This window comes from Rhinoderma darwinii, chromosome 1 (assembly GCF_050947455.1).
Source record: "Rhinoderma darwinii isolate aRhiDar2 chromosome 1, aRhiDar2.hap1, whole genome shotgun sequence".
Lineage (NCBI taxonomy): Eukaryota > Metazoa > Chordata > Amphibia > Anura > Rhinodermatidae > Rhinoderma > Rhinoderma darwinii.
In genome coordinates, this window is record NC_134687.1 from 616764006 (window position 1) to 616784057 (window position 20052).

The following is a 20052-nucleotide window of genomic DNA, read 5'->3' on the forward strand; positions in this document are numbered from 1 at the left end:
CTATCATTTACATCATAAATTGGCATAAATTATAATGCAAATATTTACATTTCTGGCTTTAGGACATCCAAAGAATGACAAAATTGTTAAGAGGCATGCGCCTCTTTATAAATTTGTCGTATTTTACTCCAATGGAGTATGAAATACCAGACTTAATAAATCTACCCCTACAAGTTGTGAAAATGTCAGCTTTATTGGGGGGAGGGGGGACTCCACATTAACATCACAAAAATGTGATAGATGGGGAGACCGCGGTTTGCTCCACAAACTGTGTGGTCCTTTACTTATACGTAATTTCTATAACTTCCATTTATAACAATGGCGCCTTTTTCTGCTACCTGTTTTGAATGAAATATTGAAGTATAAATAGGCACAAAAATCTGCACATGTGAACGTATCCTAATAACCCTGTGGTACTCACTCAGGGTTGTTACATTTCCTTTCAGCACTCTGTAATCCGGCGCCGCACGTTCTTGTGCAGTGAGTCCAAGGCGTCCATGAACCCCAACCTCCATTTACAGTGTCTGGTTGTTTTCCTACAGTAACACAAGCCCCATTGATGCACCACTGGAAAATAACATTTATATTATTAGCACTACAAATAATTATAACAGCAATAATGAATGAATAATATAATAAGAATGTGAGAAAAATGCACTGTCAACGTATTAGAAAACTTTTCACTCAGATGACAATACTAGACACAAGTAACATGTCCGAATTGTTCTCCAGTCTGTGGCTTTTTACTGGAGAATCTCTTAAATGTGTAAGGCTCTGTTCACATTATATTTTAACTTTACATTCGGTGGATTCCTCATGCCGAGCGTACATCCCTGATGTATGTAACTGTATACCGCTGTCCGTAAGCTACCATTGTATAAATATAAACTTTGTATGTTTTTCGTGGTGGCCAACAGCAGGCTTCCTATACAGTTATAAAAAAAAGTACACAGATGTGAACCTGCCGGGCCCATGCCAAAAGGACACTTTTTACGGATCCTTTGGGCCCATAGGGACCATGAACATTTCCCAGCGAATATGCTAAAGGCACACCAAACATGGCGTGAACATAGTCTGTAGAATAGAAATAATGGTTTTATATTTTTTTTAAATGTTGTTTTCATTTTTAAAAACTTTCCTGGAGGCGGACATATTGGAGACACACTTTCTTCCTGCATTTTCTGTATATACAATATAGATAGTATAGACAATAAAGTGCAGCACTGTGTGTGCTTTATGGCAGCTGCAATGAGTGGGAGTCATGTGTATAGTGTTACTATCCTGCGTTTTCTAGGCCTCCAACCATACAATAGAACTGTAATCTGTCATTAAATCCCTGCATTATAATCTGCTGACCTCACCCTTCATTGCTAATGAGATGACTCTGCCGACCCTGCTTTCTAAAGATGAGATGACTCTGCAGAACCTGCCCTCTGATGTTGAGATAACTCTGCAGACCATGCCCTCTGAGGATAATGACAAGACTCTGCCCTCTGATGATAAGATTACTCTTCAGACGCTGCCCTCTAATTATAATGATATGACTCTGCAGACCCTGCCCTCCAATGATGAGATTACTCTGCAGACCCTGCTCTCTTATGATTATGTGGCTCTGCAGACCCTAAGCTCTGATGCTAAGGATATGATTCTGCAGACCAATCTCTCTGATATTAATTTGATTCTACAGACCATGCACTCTGATAATAAGATGACTCTGCAGACCATGCTCTCTAATGATGAGATGACTCTGCAGACCCTGCCCTATGATGTTGATATGACTCTGTTTTATCTACCCCAGTCTACAAAGGAAAAGCTAAAAATTGAACAACAGGAATCCTGAAAACAGGAAATGCCCAACTATTGTGAGGGATTAGTGGCAGTTTGAAAACTGGAATATTTTCTGATGATACATTCCTTTTAATAACAATAAAGAGAGGGCTCCTCAATGCCACAAAATCTGATGACAATCTGTCCACATCACTTTTACATAAAGTCATTAACTGTTGGCTCGGAATCACCATAAAAACATTATGCAGTAAGCTCCCCCTAGTGGTGATTTTAGAAAGTCTGAATTTTATCATGTAACTTTATTGCTATCTGAAGAGAAGTAGAGGATTTGGATTCCTCTAAAAATATATTATAAATTAATCAGCAAAAAACTTTGGATCTAATAATAAAATGTAACAAGCATGTTTACGAGTGACTGCCCGCTCCTCATCTTTACTGCTTATTGACCTCCAGACTGAGCGGCTTTACTACCAAACATTCACAAAACAATTAAGAAAATGTCAATATTACTCCGACTATATGTATTAATGTCTTAGATGCTGTGTAAGAAGAAAAAACACCATGAATATGTGTTATTTGCAGTCCATGTCTATTTCTTCATTCAGCATAATTATGATAGATGTGGTGTGCTGTTTCCAAGATTCTTCTTGTAGCAATTGATTTTCTTTTAACCAGTGGATAGAGCTGCCTCATGTCTGTCACACATGTAAGAGAAGAATAGAATAGGGACTAGTCGGTTCTACTTCTAGCCCAAACGGCATAAAAAAATATTGTGCCATTTGGCTGATAGAATCAAAACAAAGAATACACATAATTATAAGTCTGGCTTATGCATGGGGGAGCGCTCCCTCCACCTCTCTTTGCAGTGATTGGCAGCTGTGTATCTGCATACAACGCAGCCCGTCAATCACTTTGAGGAACTTGCGGAGAAGTGGGGGGAGCGCTCGACTCATGAACATACCTGGACTTATAACCATGAGTCCGGTCAATGCTTTGATCGCTCTATTAGCCAGACAGAGCAATATTTTTTGGGCGGGTTTGGCTAATAGGAGAGTGGACCTGTTTCTATACTATGTGGCCTCTTAAAGGGTTTGTCCAGTGTAATGTAAAGAAAACTCACTCATTGTAGAACAAAAAAATACTTTGCGTTTCAATTTATCTCCATTTTCTAGATCTCTGCTTGTTGTCAGCGTATGTCATTCTTGTTTACAACCAGAGATTGAAAACCTGTCCTGTCCTTCTGACACAGGTGTGGGGCTTGTGAGAGTATCAGATACATAGGTGTATATATACATAGGTATACATAATTATATTAAAAAAATACCTTATTTTCACCACATCTGGTCCCATCTGCTGTGGCATCGAGTTTGGATCTGCACGAATTCTTTACTGAACACCATAAGGTCTGGCAGACATTCTGTAAAGAAGAGATATGGAGGCAAACAATCAGTATTTCCTCCTATTACAGTTAACCCCGTGCTGACCTGTACGGTCTAAAGGCCCACACACACTTTCGTAGATTTTTAATCTTGTGCACCCTACACCTTGTGCACCTGTGATAATAACACATCCATGTTTATTACGTCAAATATCATGTCCGACCATGTAAAAGATTTTTTATGAACTGAAGAATTTCTCTAGCTTGACACTTTTTTTGGCAGAATGGAGGAGAATTTTCTAACTACAATGGGACAGACCTTTAAAAAAACAACAACTCTGCATCTAAAAATTGTTATGCATGGCAGAAGCAGGTCTGGCCTTTCATTGGATGGTGCCAAGTACAGTGCCCTCAGTTGGCGCCCCCATCCATATTTGGTGGCCTGCTGTACAGTTTACTAATAAGCATGATGCTGAAATAACCATGCTATACGCTGCCAAAATACCATATAGTTACCTAAATAACAATCTTATACAGTCCTGCCACCATACACTGTAAAATAATATACTGTGCATGGCTGAAGTAATATCAACATAGAGTGCTCAAATAATACTACCATACAGTGCTGAAATAATACCACCATACAGTGCTGAAATATCACCACCACACAGTGCTCAAATAATACCAACATACAGTTCTCAGATATCACCATACACTGCTCAAATAATACCACCACACAGTGCTCAAATAATAGCAACATACAATGCTCAAATAATACCAACATATGTAAAAAAAATAATATCACCACACACTGCTCAAATAATACCACCACACACTGCTCAAATAATACCATCATAGAGTTCTAAAATAATACCACCACACAGTGCTCAAATAATACCAACATTTAGTGTTCAAATAATACCATCATTAAAAGCTCACATATTACCAACATACAGGACTCAAATAATACCGCCATACAGTGCTAAAAAAACAACAACACACAGTACTCAAATAACACTAATACATAGTGACCAAATAATACCACCACACAGTGCTCAAATAATACCACCATACAGTGTTCACATAATACCACCATACAGTCCACAAATAATACCACCATAGAGTGACCAAATAATACCACCATAAGGTGCTAAAATAATACTAACATATAGTGACCAAAAATACCACTATACAGTGCTCAAATAATACCATCGTACAGTTCTAAAATAGTACCACTACACAGTACTCAAATAATACCAACATTCAGTGTTCAAATAATACCATCATACAGTGCTCAAATACTACAATCATACAATGCTCAAATATTACCACCATACAGTGCTCATATAATACAAACATACAGTGCTTTAAATAATACCAGCATACAGTGCTCAAATAATACCACCATACAATGCTCACATAATACCACCATACAGTGCACAAATAATACCACCATAGAGTGACCAAATAATACCACCATACAGTGCTCAAATAATACTAAGATATAGTGACCAAAAATACCACTACACAGTGCTCAAATAATGAAACCATACAGTGCTGAAACATCACCAACACACAGTGCTTAAATAATACCAACATACAGTTCTCAAATATCACCATACACTGCTCAAATAATAGCAATATACAATGCTCAAATATTACCAACATATGTGACCAAATAATATCACCACACACTGCTCAAATAATACCACCAAACAGTGCTCAAATAATACCATCATACAGTTCTAAAATAATACCACCACACAGTGCTCAAATAATACCAACATTTAGTGTTCAAATAATACCATCATAGAGTGCTCACATATTACCAACATACGGGACTCAAATAATACCGCCATACAGTGCTCAAAAAAACCCAACATACAGTGCCCAAATAACACCAATACACAGTGACCAAATAAGACCACCACACAGTGCTCACATAATACCAGCATACAGTGCTCAAATAATACCACCATACAGTGTGCACATAATACCACCATACAGTGCACAAATAATACCACCATAGAGTGACCAAAAAATACCACCATGGAGTGCTCAAATAATACTAACTTAAAGTTACCAAAAGTACCACTACATAGTGCTCAAATAATACCACCATGCAGTGCTGAAATATCACAACCACACAGTGCTCAAATAATACCAACATACAGTTCTCAAATATCATCATACACTGCTCAAATAATACCACTACACAGTGCTCAAATAATACCACCATACAGTGCTCAAATAATACTAACATATAGTGACCAAAAATATCACTATAGAGTGCTCAAATGATACCATCATACAGTTCTAAAATAGTACCACCACACAGTGCTCAAATAATACCACCATTCAGTGTTCAAATAATACCATCATACAGTGCTAAAATAATACAATCATACAATGCTCAAATATTACCACCATACAGTGCTCAAATAATACCACCACACAGTGCTCAAATAATACCAACCTTCAGTGTTCAAATAATACCATCATACAGTTCTAAAATAATACAATGCTCAAATATTACCACCATACAGTGCTCAAATAATACCACCATACAGTGCTCAAATAATACTAACATATAGTGACCAAAAATACCACTATACAGTGCTCAAATAATACCATCGTACAGTTCTAAAATAGTACCACCACACAGTGCTCAAATAATACCACCATTCAGTGTTCAAATAATACCATCACACAGTGCTAAAATAATACAATCATACAATGCTCAAATATTACCACCATAAAGTGCTCAAATAATACCACCATACAGTGCCCAAATAATACAAACATACAGTGCTCACATAATACAACCATACAGTGCTCAAATAACACCAGCATACAGTGCTTTAAATAATACCAACATACAGTGTTAAAATAATACCACCATACAATGCTCACATAATACCACCATACAGTGCACAAATAATACCACCATAGACTGACCAAATAATACCACCATACAGTGCTCAAATAATACTAAGATATAGTGACCAAAAATACCACTACACAGTGCTCAAATAATGCTACCATACAGTGCTGAAATATCACCACCACACAGTGCTCAAATAATAGCAACATACAATGCTCAAATAATACCAACATATGTGACCAAATAATATCACCACACACTGCTCAAATAATACCACCAAACAGTGCTCAAATAATACCACCATACAGTTCTAAAATAATACCACCACACAGTGGTCAAATAATACCAACATTCAGTGTTCAAATAATACCGTTATAGAGTGCTCACATATTACCAACATACAGGACTCAAATAATACCGTCATACAGTGCTCAAATAATACCAACATACAGTGCTCAAATAATGCAATCATATAATGCTCAAATATTACCACCATACAGTGCTCAAATAATACCACCATACTGTGCTCAAATAATACAAACATACAGTGCTCACATAATACAACCATACAGTGCTTTAAATAATACCAACATACAGTGCTCACATAATACCACCATACAGTGCTCAAATAATACAGTGCTAAAATAATAGTGCCATACAGTGCTCACATAATACATCCATACTGTGCAAGTGTTTCTGAGTTTTCAGTCAAATAATATGACAATATAATATAAAGAATACATCACCAGGACGGGGTAACCTATCAAAGCTGAGCTAGTAAATACTTCTAAACTAAAGACCTAGATCTTATCAACTGCAAAAAAATTCACACATAGTCGATACACCAAAATTTCCTGAAAATGTGAAAAATTCTTTATTGAAAAAAATCTAATCAATAACAATTACATAAAAAACATGGCAGAGAATCCAAAAACAAACTGAAAGCAGGGCCAAATAGACACATACACATGGCAGAATTGTTAGATTCCTGGCTGCTATGACAATCCTTCGGCGTCCATAGGGTGACAGAGAAAGCCCCTTCCCTATATTACACTCCTTAAATGTCAGGGTCGACCGCGGCATCTAAGGGGTTAAACAGCCAGAATCTGAGTTATCTCCGATCCTGGATGTTAGAGCGGGATGTCAGCTGTTAGTTACTGCTTGAACCCACTGGTGATGGTGCAGCCACAGCTCCCGTGCCCGCACCATCACGTCATACTAATGCCCGCACCATACACCATCTGTGCCCGCACCAATACCATGAGGTAATAGTTTACAGAAATAACCCGCTCGACATTACTTACTTTATGGGGAGGGAAGGGATTAAAGAAACAATAAAGGAGCACAGACTGATAGAAGTAAACTGGAGATAAACTTGTTCCCATGTTTGTCAGTCTGCAGGACCTTCTGCATGAAAAAAGTTTTGCAAAAATCATGTAGGGAACACAAGGGTTCATTTCCTTCGGACTTCTTACACTTAACCGGTAGGTGCAGGCTTAGTGTTTCTGTTCTCCTAATAGGCCACTATCTATATAATTTATACAATAAATAGCAGCCAATTACAGTTAGGGTATGTTCACACGCACTGTTTTCAGACGTAATTCGGGCGTTTTACGCCTCGAATTACGCCTGAAAAAACGCCCCTAATACGCCTACAAACATCTGCCCATTGCTTGCAATGGGTTTTACGGTGTTCTGTTCCCACGAGGTGTAATCTTACGCATCGCTGTCAAAATATGGCGCGTAAAAAGTGCATGTCGCTTCTTGAGATATTTCCAATAACGGCCGTAAAATACGCCGCAAGAAACGCGAGTTGCTACAAAAACATCTGAAAATCAGGAGCTGTTCAACTCCGTATTTTTAGATGTTTTTGGTCACTGCGTGTGAACATACCCTTATAGTTTGCTTGCTCTTGGTCTTCCTTCAGCTGAGGGAATCTTTGTTCTGGGTCCTAATGCCATCCAGCATCGGATGTAGAGAAAGCACACAATGTCCTGACTGTCTCGCAAGTGGCGCATGGAGTTGAAGAGTAGGGAGGTGAGAGCGGTGAGTATAAATGTATGATCTGAGGTCTGAATATTTTCAGGAGCAGGGCTGACCTTAGCATAGATGGAGCCCTTGTGCAAAATTATCTTTCGGCGCCCCACCCCATCATAAAAAAATGCCCCCACACAGTATAATGCCCCTTTGCTGCCACACACACACACACACACACACACACACACACACACACACACACACACACACACACACACACACACTGTATAATGCCCCTTTAATTCCCCCCATACAGTATAATAATATTATTTAATAATATAATATAACCCCTTCAAGGACACAGTATTTTGTTCTCTAATTGTGCCCACACAGTATTATGCCCCCTAAGTGCCATACACATTATATTGCACCATATAGTGCCCCTACACAGTATAATGTCCGCTAAGTGGCCCCCACACAGTATAATGCCCCCTCCCCTGGCTGCCACACGCAGCCTTCCCTTGTAGATGGTGCCCCCTTGTAGATTGTGGCATACAGCCACCCTGTAGACAGTGCCATAATCCCCCACCTCCTCCTTGTAGGCAGTGCCATACAGCCCCGTACCTACCCCTTGTAGACAGTGCCATACAGCCCCCACCTCCCCTTGTAGACAGCGCCATACAGCCCCCACCTCCCCCTTGTAGATAGTGCCACACAGCCCCCACACCCCCCTTGTAGACAGTGCCATACGGCCCCCCCACCTCCCCGATGTAGAAAGTGCCATACAGCCCCCCACCACCCCTTTGTACATAGTGCCCCCCACCTCCCCTATGTAGACAGTGTCATACAGTCCCCACCTCCCCTTTGTAGAGAGTGCCATACAGCCCTCACCACCCCCTTGTAGACAGTGCCATACAGCCCCCACCTCCCCCTTGTACACAGTGCCACCCACCTCCCCCTTGTACACAGTGCCCCGACCTCCCCCTTGTACACAGTGCCCCCCACCTCCTCCCCCTTGTAGAGTGTCATACAGCCCCCATCTCCCCCTTGTAGACAGTTTTATACAGCCCCCACCTCCCCCTTGTAGACAGTGCCATACAGCCCCCACCTCCCCCTTGTACACAGTGCAGGAAGGGGGTGGGGGTGCTATCTACAAGGGGGCTGCAAAAAAATCTCCTTCTAGTCGCATGCACTTCGTGCTATGAGGAGGAAGAGAGACATGGCCGTGGCAGTGGTTCAGAGGAGCGTTGCGGCACCACCAGAGGGTTTTCACGGCACCCTGGTTGAGAACCACTGGCCTAGTAAATACCAGAGCAGGGAGATACCTCCCTGCTCTGCTATAGTGTTCAATAGTATGTGTGTCCTTAGCAGGGCCGTATTTACAGCTCACGCTACCTAGGCACTAAGCCTGAATACGCCCCCATTAATGGCCTATTTACTTTAGACAATTATCATAATGATTTTCTATTTTCTGACCAATTATACTGATATTTGGTAAGTGTTAACAAAGGAGAAGATCAATGATAAAACCTTTGTTTATCGTTGCTCTGCACTTGTTATGTAAAAATAATTGTTATCAGTGACACAATTGATAGATGTAAATGCCGCTCATAGTGAAATTTACACTCAGCACTGCTGCCTAGTGCACTGTCCGGTCCTGGTATCAGGTGGTGTGTACTGTATTCCCCAAAACTCATAAGTTGTACTGGGAAATACAGGGCACACTACGCTGTACCAGAATATGGAATCTGCATACATAGATTAGCCCTACCCCCAAATTATTATAATAATACAATGCCTAAATATTACCACTATGACTATATAAAACCAGCATACTGTGACTAGATAACATGCCATACACTGACTGAATAATAACACCATACACTGAATAATACCACCATACTGTGACTAAATAATACCACCATACACCGAATAATACCACCATACTGTGGCTAGATAACACCGCCATACACTGAATAATACCACCATACTGTGACTAGATAACACCGCCATACGCTGACTAGATAATACCACCATACACTGAATAATACCACCATACTGTGACTAAATAATACGACCATACACTGAATAATACCCCCATACTGTGACTAGATACCACCATACACTGAATAATACCATACTGTGACTAGATAACACCCCCATACACTGACTGGATAATACCACCATACACTGAATAATACCACCATACTGTGACTAGATAACACCGCACTACACTGACTGAATAATACCACCATACGGTTACTAGATAACACCACCATACACTTACTGAATAATACCACCATACTGTGACTAGATAACACCGCCATACACTGACTGAATAATACCACCATACTGTGACTAGATAACACCGCCATACACTGACTGAATAATACCACCATACTGTGACTAGATAATACCACCATACACTGAATAATACCACCATACTGTGACTAGATAACACCGACATACACTGACTGAATAATACCACCATACGGTTATTAGATAACACCGCCATACACTGACTGAATAATACCACCATACTGTGACTAGATAACACCGCCATACACTGACTGAATAATACCACCATACTGTGACTAGATAACACCGCCATACACTGACTGAATAATACCACCATACTGTGACTAGATAATACCACCATACACTGAATAATACCACCATACAATGACTAGATAACACTACGGGAAGAAAAAAGTTGTGCGCAACCTTGCAAACATTTCAAAATGTCTGATAGGGAAACATTGAAATTGATGCGTATGTAATCCTGATGCTAAAATTCTAGCCTTATAGCCAAGTCGTCGTCCCCACACACACAAGCAAACTATAACTAAACTATAACTAAACCCCGCTCCGCCACATATTATGTTTAGGATGTATCCACACGTTGCGTTCATATTTTGATGCAATTTTCACAAAATTAAATAAAGCTGCAATATGGCTGCAACAGGTGAATATGCCCTTAGGGTAGGAATACACTTAGCATAAACCCTGCGAATTTTCCGCAACAGATTTCATTGCGGAAAATCTGCAGCATAATAGAGTAGCAGCAGATTGGATGAGATAAAACAAATCTCATCTCTACACAGAAACTCTACATAAATTGACCTGCGGTGCGTTTTTTTTAAAATCTGCAGCAGTCAATTTATGCTGTGGAATCGCTGCTCTTGTATTGTAGGAGTTACCCATTGAATTCAAAGGGAGGTGGAAATAATGCGATTCCGCCATGAAAATCTCAAATGTGAAAAAAAGCTTATTCTTACTCTCGGCCGTAGTCAAAGCGATGCGTATTCTGTTCTGAGCACAGCCCGGCCTCCCAGGATGACGATTCATCCCATGCGACTGCTGCAGCCAATCAAAAGGTTGCAGAAGGCACATGGAATACAGCGTCATCCCAGGAGGCCGGACTGCGCTCAGAAGAGAATACGCATCGCTATGACTACGGCCGGGAGTATTAGCTTGTTTTATTTTTATTTCTGCAGCCTTTCTGCAGCAGACATGCCGCCCGAAAAGCGGCACCAAAATTTGGTGCGTTTTTTTCAGGTGGAATTCCCTGCGGTGTCCAGGACAGATACTCTGTGTCGTTTTATGCAGTGTATCCGCCCTGTGTGTCCCTACACCTATAATCAAGCTGCTCTCCCCCACAAAAATGATCTCTAAAGAATCCTTTCTTCCCCATACATAACATTTGCAGCCAAGTTCCCCTCCCCCACATATAATTTATAATAAGCTCCTGCACAACAAAATAAACGATACAGAAGTCCCCCTCCCCCACAAAATAGATTTGTAAAGAATCCCCTCAAACTCCTATAGCATTTAGACAATGTCCCCTCCCCCACAAAATCAATGTTCTCTTCCCCCAAAAACCGATCTATAAACAATCCTCACACACAAAGCACCTATAAACAAGTCTCCCCTCCCCCACAAAATCGATGTATGCAACAAAAAAACAAAACATCCTGTTACACATGATTGGTAGCTCCCTCGTTCCTCCTCCCCCACACAGCACATACATGAACATGGATTACACTAAAGCTGCTGCTCTTACCAGAGGCCTGAGCTCCGTGGAGGAGTCTTCACTGTGGCAGCAGCAGAGGAGGGAGGAGCTGTGGGAGGCGCTGAGTCTGTGTGCAGGGCAGTCTGTGCTGATTGGTGGAGCAGACAGAGGCCCCTACTGCTCCACCAATCAGCGCTCACTTCACAATGGAAAGGAGAGGAAGGAGCATTTCTCCTCTCTGATGTATGGCCTGTATGCAAAGCCCCTCCCTGCCCCTGTTATACTTAGTCCGGCGGGGAGCAAGGAAGGGGGTTGTAAAAAAAAATAACTCATTTGGCGCTGCCCCCCCCCCCACCGCAAGGAGCCAACCTAGCACTGCTGAGTCGCGGGCCGCTGCTTCTGAAACACAAGCAGGGGAAGGGAGCCAGCGCAGCGCCCCCTTCCAACTGCTGGAGTGATACGCCCTGTGCAATGGCACAGGTCACGCACCACTAAGGCCCGTCCTGATCAGGAGGCCTAATTTATTTAGGGGTACTGATCTGGGGTCTGATTAATTTAAAGGGTCTGGTGTGGAGTTTGTATTTGTTTAGGGGGTCAGGTCTGTGGTCTGTATTAGTTTAAGGTGTCTGGTCTGGGGTCTGAAATTATTTGTTTTGCTGCAGAGGCTGTTAAAGCTAGGGGCCAAGGATATCTTAGCAGGAAACTCTGCAGCGGTCAGGAGAAGTCGTCATGTAGAAGAAAAGGAAAGAGAAAGTCTACAAATCAGACAAGATGTCACCTGTGAGTCACTGTATTTTTAGAGGATCTGTCATCTCTCCTGACATGTCCGTTATAGGAAATCCTTGTATTACCCATGAAATAACAAATCTGGAGCATCTTTACTTAGAGCTCTGTGTTGTGACGTTCCTCTGTTATTCCTAATGGAAATGTATGAATAAAGCCTAGCCTACAGGGAGATGTTATGTAATGCAATTAATTCATTTCAACTATAGAGAAACAATTGTCTTGTAGACTGTAGCTGTAACTTGATAGTTAAAATCAATCAATAGTGCTTATTCTCTAATTGTTATGTATTCTGCCTGTGACTGCATCTGATCAGTAGTGTATTCTCTAGTATAGTCTGCAGCGTGATGATGCTCTGCAGAGCGCCCGTGTAGAACTGGTATCTTACCACTATATAGTCTGCAGCATGAGTGATGATGCTCTGCAGAGCGCCCGTGTAGAACTGGTATCGGACCACTAGATGGTCACTGTATGGCAGCATTATTGCTTATATTGGTGCTTGTATAGTGGTAGTGTACACTTGTCTCTGACAGAAAAAGTAAGTGTATGCCTCTCCTTGATGGTGTGATTAGCGTCCATGTTCCACTTTAATTCTCCTGTTTGTGTGGATAGTGTGGTTTACATATTTAACCCCTTAATGACCGGGCCATTTTGCACGTTAATGACCAAGGATTATTTTTTGTTTTTTCACGGTCGCATTCCAAGAGTCGCAACTTTTTTTTTATTCCATCGACATAGCCGTATAAGGGCTTGTTTTTTGCGGGACGAGTTGTATTTTGTAATTGTACCATTTTTAGATGCTTATAACATATTGATTAACTTTTATTAACTTTATTTTAGGAGAGAATTGAAAATAAGCAGCTATTCCAGCATTAATTTTCACGTTATAAATTTACACCGTTTACTATGCAGCGTAAATAACATGTTAACTTTATTCTATGGGTCGGCACGATTACGGGGATACCAAATATGTAAAGGTTTTATATGTTTTCCTACGTTTGCACAATAAAAACCCTTTTAGAAAAAAATTACTTGTTTTTCCATCGCCGCGTTCCAAGAGCCGTCATTTTTTTATTTTTCCGTCTATGTGGCCATATGTGGGCTTGATTTTTGCGGGCCAATGTGTAGTTATCATTAGTACTATTTTGGGGTACATAGGACTTATAGATTAACTTTTATTTTATTTTTTATTGGGGGAATGGGAGAAAAGAGAGAATTGTGCCGTTGTTTTTTGCGGTGTTTTTGGACGCCGTTCATCCGGCGGTTTAATTAATGTGTTCATTTTATTGGTCAAGTCGTTACGATCGCGGGGATACCATATATGTGTATGTGTGATTTGTTTTGACACTTTTACTGAATAAAACCACTTTTTGGGCAAAAAAAGTAGTTTTATTTGATTTTGACTGTAATTTTTTTTTTTCCACGAACTTTATTTAACTGATTGACATTTGTTTTTTTAAGTCCCACCAGGGGACTTCACTATGCGATCTGCCGATCGCAAATATAATGCTTTGGTTTACTTCGTATACAAAAGCATTATTGCCTGTCAGTGTAAAACTGACAGGCAACCTGTTAGGTCATGCCTCCGGCATCGCCTAACAGGCAGTTGCTGAAGACAGACCTGGGGGTCTTTGTTAGACCCCCGGCTGTCATGGAAACCCGGCGGCTTGTTTGCGGGGGCGCCGATCGGGTGACAGAGGGAGCTCCCTCCCTCTGTCAAACACATTAGATGCCGCTGTCACTATTGACAGCGGCATTTAATGGGTTAAACTGCCGGAATCGGAGCGCGCTTCGATTCCGGCAGTTGCAGCAGGAGCCAGGCTGTGTATAACAGCCGTGCTCCTGCCGCTGATCGCGTGGGTACAGTGACAGTACCCGCGCCATCACAGGACGGATATATCCGTCCTCCTGCGCGAACTAGCAGCTGCTAAGGACGGATATATCCGTCCTTCGGCGTTAAGGAGTTAAGAGAGTTGTGGGGCGAGTGACCAAGGAAAGCAAAATTTACCATGGTGCGCATTGCGTGCCTCTATTTCCCTCCCACAGGATTTAATCCTGGCTCCACCCCTGAGACAGATCAGAGGGGAAGGACTCTTTTTACATCCAGATATGGGTTGGTGAGAAAGTATTGTCCAAAGTGGACATCCCCTTCAGCTGTGTTCATTTTTTCACTTTTAAGCTTGGTCATTTATACCAGAGATATCTACTGCCTTCAGCTTTTGATAACGTGTCAGCCATATTCGCTGGAATTTTACCATTTGCCCCTCACCTTAACTCTCTTAGTTCTTCCTGGCAATCAATCACAGTGAAATAACCCACTTACGTATCTCTCTTTCTATGCTTGTTTGACTCCATGCCTGGGATGAAACCTGTGAAACAGTATGTCATGTAAATGTAAGTTGTATATTTTAAGGTAACATTGTATTTTTGGGTATTTTATCTGTATATATATTTCATTATTGTTATGTATACTAGGTCGGATAAATTCCTGTTTTGTTTGCGTTGCCTCTACGTCATTCCCAGGAAATCTATATTACTAATGTAAACAATTGCCAAATTAGTTTTGTATTGGAAACTCATCCATAAACCTACGACCGCAGCAATACTATCACACTAGTTACTCATTATTGGGGACTACGTATGTTTCCATTATAGAGATTAACTGCAAGGCTCCTTGTCGCTAATGGCTGTGCTAATAGTATAGATAGCCACTAATCTGATTAAATAACCTGGTGTGATGCATATAACCGGACCGTGATCTAAACAAAACCTTTTAGGAAACCCTATCTCGTCTCAGCCTACAATATTTTTCATAAAATGTGATAATGACAAGTAAATTTGTGTGCTGAATATTTCCATTCTGCAGGACCATATACAGTGAATCAAGGAGGTGGTGGGGGAGGGGTTGCATTATAAACAAAAATTCAAAAATACTTCTATGATAAGGACAGTTTCCAATATTAGGGAAATTAATTTAACTTCCTACTGGCTTTTTTGCAGCCTGACAATAGAAACGTGTACGGGGCCCGCAGTCCGATAAATCGGCACACAATGACAAATAGCACATTTGTCAGTCTGCAGAAATTCCTGCTCCTGCAGCAAACAGTCTTGTAGAAGTCTTCAAGGTGTTAATTTCCTCCTGATCCCGTCCATTTTTGATTGGCGGGAGAGCTAACGGGGCAAGCTTCCTTGGAGGGGCAGGATTAACATATCTGGCCTCCTTTCTAACACACAGAGCAGTGACGGAGGGCTTCTGCTGCAGCCAGGTGCCTTACAGTTAGAAAAAAGGTCTAATCTGAGGTTTGCAAGAAGGAAGATAGAATACACATATTGGATACATAACTGATAATTTTTCACTATTTTTATTGCAATATAATACAGGATAGGAGAAGCCCACCATGATCACGCATTTATTTCTTGAAGGTCACTACTATCATTATTATATAAGCTTTTGGATCTCTAGTGTCTCGGTGAGGTATTGTAAAGACCCTGATGGTCCAGAGAAAAAAACATTAAAGGGTTATTCCCAATACAGAATGTGATGACATATCGCTAGGATATACCATCACTTTTTGATAAGTCGGGTTCGGGCCTCTGGGACCACCATCGATCCTCGGAATAAAGAGGTCGTAGCTCTGGTTTAGCACTGTGGCCCCTTTACTGTTTTTCTGTGCTGTTTTTCAAAGGAATGGGGCAAGCTGCAGTTCCCCACACAGACAGCGGTGGGGAGCACCGCTGGATGAGAAAAACTTTGGGTCGTAGAACTAAAACAGACCACTTCCGATAAGAAAGTGATGGCATATTCTAGCGATATGCCATCATTTTCTGTGATGGTAATAAGCCTTTAATTTCCAGGGCATCTTGGTTGTCCAATGGTTTAGCCAGTGGTTTTCGACTAGTGACCTAGAAGAAAATGCAAATTGTGAAAAAAGCCTTGTTGCTACTATGAAGACGGAGTCATCTTCTAAATCTGTAAGCGTTTTTTACCATAGACCAACTGCTGGCATTTCAATTAGAGATGTCAACATGGAGATACCATTAAAGGCCCAGAAACTGGGAACTTCTGGCGTGTTCAGAACGAATGGGTCCTGAAACTGATTTTAATGAAAACCAAAGGGTGTTATGGCAACCTACTGCTAAAATTTTGGGTCTACAGCTAAAAGAAAACCTACAAAGTATAGAGTAAGATGAAGACTTACATCCACAATTTCACAGAAAGTCGCGTTGGGTCCATACTGTAGTTGGCACTGGTGGTTGACATCATATAGCACTCCTGGGGCAATTAATGGAAGCTTAAAATCTTTCTTTGCTGGTAAATCATCAAGGCAAGATCCCCACCCTCGACTGCAGAGCAAGAAGGAAAACAAATCAGAAGAAAGGTCATCAAGCTGGGATTAAAAAGGTTTAAAAAGGGCCCTGTTGAGTCTTTGTCTTTGAGTAAAATTGGCTACAAAGTCAGCACATTTGTAATTTATCTAACTTTTTCAAATGTTGGAAACCATCAGCAAGCATGCTAACTGCTGTTGATGGATATTATTCTTTTGTGTCTCTTTTTAGTCATTTTTGGTAACACATGGATATCTATTGTACATAAGACACTCAACAGACATAGTACATAGTGCAAAAATGCTAGATTTTACATTATCTGTCTATAAAGCCAATGGTAATCAAAGGTGGTGCATGAATTTAGAAGCGATAAATGTGTAATTTGTGGATCCTTGACCCACGGCTGACACAGTGACCTTCTTGTTTATATGGCTGAGATTGATACAGGGGCTGGTAGGCAACATCAGACACAGCTGAATGGATTAGAGCAACCCTGTGTTGGGCCATTGCATTCTGCTGATGGTCACAGGGGGTCTGACCCCCACTAATAACACATTGATGGCTTATGCTACATATAGGCCTACAATGTTTTATGCTTTAAAGCCCCTGTAAAGCTATTCTTCACTTCTTATATAGAGACGCAGATTAAAAAGATAACATGTTGACTGTCTGCTGCCGCCACTAGAGGGAATTTACTGTTATCACCTCGCGCAATTTATAAACAGTATGCAGTAAGCTCCTTAGCTCCGTCTAGTGGTGGCTGCAGGTAGTCAGGATATTGTCCTTTAAATATATGCCTATGTAGGAGATTTGGAGATTTGTATCAGGAAAACAAAGCTCCAATAGCTCTAAAGATATATTTAAAAAATTAATCAACATAGAATTTTGAACATATTAAAAAATGCTATTCAAGGAGGGTCTTTCACAGGCTGCTGTTAGATTATAACAGTACAAAATAAAAGACGTGACTCACTCCAAAAAACGGGTGATATATTCTTTGCTGCAGGGTGACCACGTCAGTGGCGAAGTGTCATAGTGCAGCTGTCGGGACATTATGTATGGTTGTCCTCCAGCTGACTCACAATCGTTCCCTTGTCCATCATGCTGGATTCCAAAGCTGAATGAAAATCACAATTGACATTACATCTTTGCAAAATCCTTAGTCCTTATGCACACTAATGTAAAACAGTTCCGTACAACCTCCTGCTCTGCCGTGTTTATGGGGCCTTTACCATACACAAACATAAATTTGTATAATTAAAAGAATGGCTACTAGAGCCACGTAACAAACAAGGGACAATTAATTCTCTCACTCTGGTACGTTCATTTATAGGTCTGCACAGAAAAACGGGGGGGGGGGGGGAGAATTTCCTCCAGCTCACCTTGTCACAGATATGGTAGTCAGCACACGGATCCTCGTGTCGGCACACGCGAGGGAAACGGCAAAAAAAGAAAGTTGGAACCAGCGCTGAGAGTAGTGAATCTGTTTAAAAACAGGAAACTATTTCCAAGTTTTAATATTACTTTAGTAAAAACAATGAACAGAGAAATAATAGTGACGGGCTTTCAGGGGTCTGAAACGCGTAGGCTACCGCCTATTTTCTCATCACTCTCTGAACTTTGGACATTACCTGCCCGTCACTATTATTTCTCTGTTCATTGTTTTTACTAAAGTAATATTAAAACTTGGAAATAGTTTCCTGTTTTTAAACAGATTCACTACTCTCAGTGCTGGTTCCAACTTTCTTTTTTTGCCACACTATAGGTCCTTAAAGGGTATATCAAAATGTGTCACTTCATTTCTGTTCGACTTTTTCCAGAAAGCCGATGTAGTGGTGTACGGGCTCATAGACTTTATATTGAGCCTGTACACCGCTACATCGATTTCCGGAAAAAGCCGAACAGAAACGAAGCAGCTCAGCGTTCACACGAGCACTTCTGCCACTTCGTTTTAGCGATTGGTGGGCGTCTCAGTGCTCGGACCCCCACCGATCAAAACTTCTGACATGTCACTATGACATATCAGAAGTTTGTTGAACGTTTAGTTACCCTTCAACATAACACCAAATAATAAAATGACTGCATGTTACTGGGTTGTACAGGAGAAGTTGTCAAAATAACTCCTCCCTTCTCTGACATCAGTTCCTGCTCTGCATCTATTGGCTGAAATTGCACCTCACAGACTTCCTGCTTTTCCCGCCCCCTACATGCACACTGTACATTTTACTGGTAATGCTAAGAGCTGTTTGCTTCAAATTTGCCTGAAGTTTTCGTGTAAAGGGATTGTCCAGCGACAGCCCATTACTTTTATAATCTGTTATGACAGGGCATAAAAGTTTGTTTGGTGGGGATCCAACCTCCATTGCCGAGAACAACAAGAGAGCAGGACAAGCATGCTCTTTCCCTTTGTTTAGGGTTGAATGGGAGAATTTGTAAATAACCGAACATGCTCATTTGGCTGTTTCTGACAGCCCCTCGTTCTCGATAACGGTGGGGGTCCCAAAGTTCGGAACCCCACCAAACTTATTTTTATTAAGCGTCTGATAGATATATACAGCATAGACAGTAATAAAACAAACTTACCACGACAATTTGGAAATTAAGGATACTTTAAATTCTGCTTATTAAAAAATATTTTGTAATTAAAATGACAGATTATGTTTTGAATTAGTTACGCTTTTCTATATTAATTTTGATTTAATTCTGAAATTATAGACTACGGGTATTTTATTAGATTATCCCTATTAGTGTCCAAAAATATCTGCTATATTTAAAACTCAATGAAAATAGCCAGAACCTATTTATTAAAATGATTCATTAAAGAACCAATCAGATATCAGGACATATTATAATTTATTGCTATCAATTATTTCTCCCCAGATTTTATAAACATTAGTTAAGAAA

The 20052-nt window shown here is 40.7% G+C and overlaps 1 protein-coding gene across 1 annotated transcript in view; it reads right to left on the reverse strand.

Moving 5' to 3' along the window:
- Positions 1-20052, reverse strand: part of ADAMTS12 (ADAM metallopeptidase with thrombospondin type 1 motif 12) — a 574502-nt gene that overhangs the window by 188882 nt on the left and 365568 nt on the right. Inside the window, exons 9-12 of the mRNA XM_075847593.1 lie at positions 18122-18265; positions 17022-17166; positions 3113-3205; positions 422-567 (exon numbers count right to left, since the gene is read on the reverse strand). Coding sequence (XP_075703708.1) covers positions 422-567; positions 3113-3205; positions 17022-17166; positions 18122-18265 — 528 coding nt within the window. The remainder of the gene's footprint in view (positions 1-421; positions 568-3112; positions 3206-17021; positions 17167-18121; positions 18266-20052) is intronic.